This window comes from Onychostruthus taczanowskii, unplaced genomic scaffold (assembly GCF_017590055.1).
Source record: "Onychostruthus taczanowskii isolate IOZ18803 unplaced genomic scaffold, ASM1759005v1 scaffold9, whole genome shotgun sequence".
NCBI lineage: Eukaryota > Metazoa > Chordata > Aves > Passeriformes > Passeridae > Onychostruthus > Onychostruthus taczanowskii.
Genome location: NW_024506993.1, coordinates 12,299,441 through 12,307,581, shown reverse-complemented (window position 1 = coordinate 12,307,581; position 8,141 = coordinate 12,299,441). Strand labels below are relative to the sequence as shown.

Below are 8,141 nucleotides of genomic sequence, written 5' to 3'. Positions count from 1 at the left end.
CACGTTTCTTTCACACACGTCAGTTATGCTTAATAATCTGACCTGATAAGAGGTGCCAACAAAAGAAGGAATTAAAAGTCCAGTTTCCTTGTAAAAATACTTTTGAGTTTTGGAATTTCAGACCTATAGCAGTCAGTGTTACACTGTAAAAATAAAATTCTTTAGTGCTGTTCTAGGAGAGCAAACTAAAGGGGGCCTTAGGAGCTTGCTTAAGAGTGAGACAGCAGAAAAAAACCCAAAAAAACCTTGAAACAACAAAAGTAAACAAAACCAAGCAATTAATCAAGCAAAACCTCTTTTTTTTCTTAACTAAAAAAATAAATTTAAAAAAATATTACACGTTCCTGACTGCTTAACCATAGTTCACATTAATATAAATAAAAAAGCAATTGAAAAATAGAATTTTTAAAGGGAAAAGCAGTTTCACAAAGACAGACTTACACTGGTTCAACACCCATTAAGCAGGGACACAGATGCCCAGTTGTAATAGTGATGGTAGAATGGAGTAAGACCTTTATGTGCTCAGTTATTCCTACTGTATTTTTTGGAGGGATCCATACGCAGAACAGACGATGGCTGTATCTGAATGCAAGGTGGAAACAATTCTTTGCTAGATGAGACATAGAAAGAATGCCTGAATAATGCTTTTTAAATTATTTTTAAAGAAAACAAAAGTGCAGAATCAAGTTTATTACCTAAAATATTTCTCTCAGAAAGCGCAGACTACTTTCATTTCACATGAAAATAGATTTTGTGATATTCAACTAATGCACAAAAAAGATGTTCACCTTTTAATAACATCACCAAGGGCTAAAATCCTAGTTGTATTGCTTGCAGATTGCAAAGACGGTCATCATCATAACAATAATAATACATACTTAATACAAAAGCTTGAGGGTCAGAAAGCATTTGCATGCCCTCTCACAATACAAAAACCTCCAGATGGTTCTTTTCCACACTAAGTTCCACTTGCTCTGTAAGCAGCAGAGAGCAGAGGGTGTTGTGAAGGCTGACTGTGACTGTCCCATCAGTCATCCAGCTGGCACAGCAGGGCCACGCCTCTCTTGATCCAGTGCTGGACTGGCTGGTCCGTGTTGAGCCTCAGCGCGATGACGAAGTTTGTGGAGTGCCCCGTGGTGGACAGGATCCCTTTGCGCTCGCTCGTCTTGTACAGTGGGCAAACATAGGCATTGGACTTCTTTATGTCTGACTTCACATCTTCAAAAAAACCCCAAAATAATGCATTACATTCAGCAGATCTATTGGTAGGAGCATAATCTACATGCAAATGTTAAGTATTTACAGTAACATCTTTAAAGGTCAGTAAAAATGCAAAGTTGTTTTGTGAGCAACAGAATAAAATTATCTGGCTTTTTCTTGTTGTGTTTTCTTGACTGGTTTGTTTTGCTCTTAAACCCAACTAATTTAGCTAAAATTTCTTTTCAGGATTTGATGCCTTCCTGTGATTCTATCAGCTTTGTAATACTCAAAGACACATTAAAATCTGAATAGTTACCTAGTTAATACATAGCTTATACATGAGTTTTTCACAGCTCTACAAGAATTCTGGTCTAGTTGCCAGAGAGCCTAACTGCAATTCAAATCATCTGAGACCCAAGGACAGAACTCTGCAGGAACTCTTTGTATGCCCAGACTGCTTGCATGTAACTTGTGCAAAGCATAAAATCGTGCAGGTCTGAATTAATTCATCCAATGTCAAGAGAAAGCACAAGCAGAGAAAGTGGTAAATTTTAATACTGCCTATTTGCTAACACTTAAGTTGCAGAAGTTGCAGTAGTAAGTCCTGATTTTGGGCATAAATAAAAACAGGGATTTATTCCTCTCCATCAAAGAAAACAAGAGTTGTGAAAATTACATAACTAATAGGAAAGACAGCTATCACAGAGCTAAAAATAACCTAAGCAAACCCTGCTAAATCATATGAGGTAAAACACTCAGTTTCTGTAAATCTGTGAAAAGTTCTCCTCAGTGAACTTCAGTAAAAAAGGAAACCACTGTTGCAATTTCTCATTGAATAGCTCACAAATCAGAGAAATCATACTCACTTGGCTTTATCCAAATGATTGGCATGGCATCAAAGAGCACCTTGGGATACTGCTCAGTTAGCATTCCCCTGGAGAAAGACAGCAATAAAGTAATTGTTTGTGGCTTGAGGGGTTTGGGGGTGTTTTTTGGTTGTTACTTGCTTAGTTGGTTTTTCTTCCCCATTTTCCATGCATGAAATAGTACTTAATTTGGTGTATTATATCAATAATATGAAAGGTATCACTTAAATTATTTAAACCAGTCTTGCTTGAGCACTGAAAAAAGCTTTCCAGAACCAGAGTAAAACATTTGGCTACTGACTTGGTCCTGTCCCAGCGAGCTCCATCTAAAAATAATCCATGGATGTAAACACCGTCCTCTGGTGCAGTATCAGCAGTATCCTGAGGAATAACCTGCAGGAAATAAGTGTTCCAAGTCATTAAACTCTCACAGCTCTTTGCTTTTTGAGCTATTATGCCAGTTTTCAGATCAAACCAAACTGAAAATAATATAGTAACCCCTCCTTTTCAATGCTACTGTTATATATATCTGTAGAGACAGCAGACTTCTCTGGGTTTGTTAATTACTTTCTAATAGGTTACAAAATGAGGCTTTAATCACACAGAAAAATATACACTGGACAGGCTGTTTTCTTGAGTGGAGTTCTAGGTCCAGTGATAGAATTGCTTTTAATCACTTTGAGAATACCTTTTCTACAGAGGTTATTTAGCCTGCCAGTCAGTTGCAAAATGAACCTTCCAGTTAGGATTTATTTACTACATCTCACCACAACACCAGGACTCAGAATAATAGAATATTAATTTCTAGTTTATCCATACCTCAAATTCATATCCTAGAAGGTCAATAGGGATCCTGTGCTTCCTGGCATAGTTTTGCATGGCTCCAGTTAGGAAAGCTTGAGTAAAATAGAATCCTGATAGCCAAAACACAGCAGGCTTCCCTAATTCATACCAGTCCTGGAGAGAGGAAAGCAATACATTGAACAACCACAAAGAGAGGAATCCTATACTCTTTGACTATTTTCTACATAATTGTACTCAGAAAATCTAAACAAAGCCTATCACTCCTTTCCCAATAAAGGCAAATTATATGGAAAAGTAGATTGAACAATTGGCAGCAATGCCACTTGTACATTACCTGTAAAAACTTCAGCCTTGCTAGCAAATCAACAATGTAGCTCCCTAATGGTTTTAGACTTGGGTATGAATGCTGTGCCCACTTCTCAGGAACTTTTCCAATAAGGAGACTGCCAGACAGAGCCTCCAGGTCAGCATCCATAACAACCAGTCCTTTAATGGCTTTCTTCAGGTTAATGAGGGTAATGCGAATAGTTCGGATTAAACTAGAATTAAAAAACAAACAATTTTCACACATTCTGTATGATTTGTTAAACATTACTATGTCACTGGAAAAAAAGTAAAATAAGTGGGTTATGGAGGCATCTATAGAACTTTTATAGCTTTTTTATCTGTATATCTATATAGATATCTGCACAATAAGCCACGTCTGTAAAGTCATGGATTTGTGCATTAGTGCAGATCTATTTAAGACTAGGAACACTAATAAATTCTTTTGTTATCTCTGATATCCTGAATTTTTTTGTAAGAGGATAAATTTGAAACTCCAAATGTATCCACTATATTATATATGAAGGAAAAAGGTTTAGATTGCCAAAGAACCAAAGAAAAGGGTGTGTAATAACTTGGAGACTAAGGCCAGAGAGCATTTGGGAGAATATTAAGCAGGAGACATGAAGAGAAAAATAGAAAAGAAGGAAGACAGAGAAAAACCAGAAAGAAGGAATGGACAGGCAGGTGAAGATAAGAAAGAAAATTAGGAAACAATGTCAAAAAAAGAGATTGAGGACCCAAGGAGAAAAATAAATTCAATTTCAGGCTTGTAGTCTTAGAAGAATTACTGTGAAAATTAGGCATAGGGGAAAAAAGCATTGGAAAAAGGGGGAAAAATTCAAACAGAAGCACATGAGAAAATTAAGAAACAAAATATCTCCATTACAGAAAACATTTCATAAACTGTAACTGTGCATCCAGAGTTTCTAATTCCTTTACGGTACAGCTCAGAAATACGAGGAAAACAATATAAAATTAAGGTAATGATGGTGAAAGAGAAAGTGAAGTTAAAAAAATATATCTATATATTGTTTGAATTCTCTTTTCTCAGTACTTCCTCATACTCCCTTCTTTTCTCTTTCAGTTAATTTTGCCTGACATCTTGCCTATTATTTTTCCTGACATCTATCCTACACTCTGACTCTCCACAAGGAGCAAGGGTGTTTGGACTGCAGGTATCACTGCAGGCAATTAGAACAAAAAAAAAATATTTCACACACCACAGGGCTTACAGAATATGATTTGCAAGAAATACTTTTCTGCAAATGGAATGATTTCTGGTAAATTTCATAAAACAGAACATTCTTACTGGTTAAATCTTTCCATTTCTTGCACCAGCACAGTGTTCATACTTTCTTCATATCTCACAGGATATTTCGTTAGGCAACTTTCAATGTCAAAATCCTTTGGAAGCTGTAAATGACAACACATTTGGAAATCATTCCACATATCATTATGATTTTCCAGTAAAGGTGTGAAAATGTGAAAATTTGCAGAGCAATAGAAACCACTAAACTTTCTGATTAGTATCTTAGCAATACAGGATTCAGTAATTCGATCTAAATAAAAAATTGTGGGAGTTTAATGTTAACTTTTTAAAAAAACACCTGGAATTTTTAATATAAGGAAAATTTATTAGTATGTTTCTATTTATTACTTTTAAATTTGTTCATGTGAATGAATCAACTGTTCTTTCAAGTTCTCTTTGTTCTGCTGTCTCTCTTTCTACTGTCTTCTGCCTATTTAATAAAATTAATGAAATTTCTTTCAACTGAAATATAGGTGTGGTCTGTTACAGCCACACAAGTTCTTACTTTCACATTGCACTAAGTTCCTTTCAGAATGCTTTTCTTTCAACACGAAATCTACTTTACATGAAGATTTTAGTTAAGAGAATTTCTGCTTTGTAAAAAGATAAATTGAAGTAATTTGTATAATACAATACCTTGCTGAGGATATCATCTGCAATTGCATAAAGAGTGCTGTCACCACCCCCAGAAGTTCCCTGAGAACCTCCTCCTTGTGTTAAAATCAAAGATTCAAAGAGGGTCTTAGTTTGCTGAAGATCTTTTGCAATATCCACATTTTCATGCAAGCCAAATACCTCTGGGTGCTGAGTAAAGGGAAGATTCTAGGACAAAATAAAAAAAATGTCTTGGTGACACAAAGCAGGAGGAATCTCATCCTAAGTTTCTTAAAGAAGTCAAGTGAAAAACTACCACTGACTACAACTGCAGGTGAGTAAGGCCCTTAGTGGCAGGTATTTGCAGACAGAATTACTGGTGATAGAGCCACCACCTCTCACACAGAAAGGAATTTCCAAAGAATTCTCAATTATCTATGCTATATATCCCCCTAACTACTTACTGATTCCCTCTCCAAAACATTTGAAATCGTGGCAAGGATCATACAAAGATGCTGGCAAGGACCTGAGCACAAAATTAATTGTGCTGCAAAATTACCTCATTAAGCCTTTCAGGATTGCTTTCTTAGCACATCATTGTAACAGTGCAAGTCTTGTTGCTACTTTTTACCTTAATAAACTCAATGTAATCCTCATATGTGCCTTTGGGTGGAGCATAGTAGTTGCCACTGGGAGAAAAAGTGTACCGAGGATTTTCGATGATGTCTGGGTTATAGAAGTCATCCAGCATTGTCAGCAGCAAACGTCTGTCCCAGTCATCTGTCACTCGGCCTCCATAGTTACACTCACCAGTCAGGTAAGAGACAGCTTCAAAGGGAACATGGCTGTACTCATTGATGAATAACTGAAACAGAAATAAGAGCACTTTAGAGACTTGCAGTAACTGCTAAACAACTGTGTGACCTAACAGACTAAAAGACCATGTGCAAGCTGCAGTTTATGGAGTTTTCTTCCTAGGTGCTGGAAACCCAAATTCTGAAATCTTATTTTCAGGTAAAAATTACTGTTTAAAATCAAGACAAGTTAAGAGCAAAAGCCTCTTAAGAATATCAAAATTACTTAGTCATCCAAGTAATTCTTCAATTATTTACAAGTGGATGGTTTCTCCAGTTCAGATGGACACTTTTCTGCACCAGAAATAAACATGTGTTTCACTTAATTTATCTTTTAATCTTTCTCCAATCTCATTCATTAACTTCTTGGTAACTTTGTGAATCTTCAGCCTCAACTTCTGTAATTCTGTTTTAATTCTCCTGACTTTTATAAAGAGTGCCCATAAAAGGCTCAAGGTCGAGTAGTATTCACCATCTCATTTTGGGGAAGGAGAATAGTCTGAGGTTCTGTTAACTACTAATATACATGTAAAAATATGTCACTGACATGTGCTACCTCAAGAACAGTGAGCTTTTGTACATGACAAATTTAACTTTTATGATACTCACATATATCCATTATATTCCATATGTCTATAGGAATCTAAGCTTTTTACGTAATTTGTAATTTTAAAAATATTTATGATTGATATCCCTTGCCCTTACAGCTGAAGTCCTGAATATCTATGAACATTTGAGGTAACTTCAGTGTATTGCTCCTTGTTACTCCCAGCTGTGTTTTGCAAGATCAGAGTTCAGGAGATAATCAATGATTTTACCTGCAGCTGTCTGATACTGATTCTCAAGTCGGATTCATTAAATCCATAGGGTATATTCCAACCAAGGGGCCCAAACTTCCTTCTCTCCTGAACAAGAGCATGGAAGAAACAAACTCCAAAGAGTAGTTTCTCCCATATCTTTGAGAAAAGCAAAAGAAAAATGTATTATTAACTAGTTTGTAAATTCATGGTATTGTGCAACCTGTGTAGTGAGCACCCCTGGATTACCACTCTCCACCCAAGTGTAAATCCAGGCCACCACTAAGTACCTTGTGGTTTTTGCCCAGGGAACAAGTGCAACACAGTGTCACATATGCAAGCACATGTAGGCACTTCCTCAAGTACCATGATATTCTTTAATGTATAGGGCAACTGACTTCATAAGAATTGCAACAGCACCAGATATTTATTTTTAAGGTTCATTAGATAAACAAAAAATACAAATGTATTTTTAAAGCAAGTCCTTAGGTGCAGTCACACCTATGTATGTTGATAACTCATATCTCTGATCCCGCTGTTTTTCACTTCCTTCACAGGTAATGATTAGTGAAGTTGCTCACCAGGTACCAATAAGATATATGGGCACTGCAGTACTTGGTCCCTGGTAGCAAGAAAAGGTCTCCTCAGTGCTGATTATCCCAATAACAACAGACATGCCTTTCTAATCAATGTTCTGAGTCCATATACATTGTGCACTATGTGTGTAGCATGTAAGTGATTTAATAAAGCCTAACAAACCATTTAAAATACCGCTACATGAAATTACCTGGCAGAGGTAATTCTTAACTAATTATCACTGCCAAACCTAAATTCACAAGCACAGTAAAAATTTTAGCTTGTAATTATTCACTGGACAGAAATCAATATATCTGTGGATAAAAAAAACCTCCAAAATATAAAATCTTCTCAAGAGATAGTCATATTACCAGCTCCTTTCCAGGGCATCCAGCAAAGAATTCAGGATCAGAAATAGGATCAGAAAGAAATGACTGGAGCAGGTTTAACCGGAGACCAGTAGGAGGCTCATTTGTCATCTTCACGCCATTCTGCAGAATGGTTACTGGAAACTAGAAATAAAAAATAGCAATAGAAAGTGTGGAAGAGATTCTATATTAACAATATATTACTATTCTGTGTTTTTTACATTAACAACTATCTGCAAGAAATTACATTTTAAAGGTCAAAAGCTTATAAAAAATTCTCCAAGGCATCAAGAAAGTAAGACTCTGCTGTAAATAACAAATCTGTATTTTAAAATGTTTTCTTGGTATTCAACACTTCACAGATAAAATGCAAGACTAATTTTTTAATTTATGTGAGAGCAAAAACACCTTCTTAATCATATATGCTGACAGATTGGAGTTTCATT

At 36.0% G+C, this 8,141-nt stretch overlaps 1 protein-coding gene across 1 annotated transcript in view; it reads right to left on the bottom strand.

The window, feature by feature from the left end:
• Positions 1–567: 567 nt before the first annotated feature.
• The window catches only part of DNAH12 (dynein axonemal heavy chain 12), a 58,375-nt gene continuing 50,801 nt past the window's right edge, over positions 568–8,141 (bottom strand). The window contains exons 64-73 of the mRNA XM_041425934.1: positions 7,699–7,839; positions 6,773–6,910; positions 5,732–5,965; positions 5,143–5,328; positions 4,507–4,610; positions 3,205–3,409; positions 2,886–3,023; positions 2,368–2,459; positions 2,067–2,134; positions 568–1,218 (exon numbers count right to left, since the gene is read on the bottom strand). Coding sequence (XP_041281868.1) covers positions 1,028–1,218; positions 2,067–2,134; positions 2,368–2,459; positions 2,886–3,023; positions 3,205–3,409; positions 4,507–4,610; positions 5,143–5,328; positions 5,732–5,965; positions 6,773–6,910; positions 7,699–7,839 — 1,497 coding nt within the window. The 3' untranslated portion in view covers positions 568–1,027. The remainder of the gene's footprint in view (positions 1,219–2,066; positions 2,135–2,367; positions 2,460–2,885; positions 3,024–3,204; positions 3,410–4,506; positions 4,611–5,142; positions 5,329–5,731; positions 5,966–6,772; positions 6,911–7,698; positions 7,840–8,141) is intronic.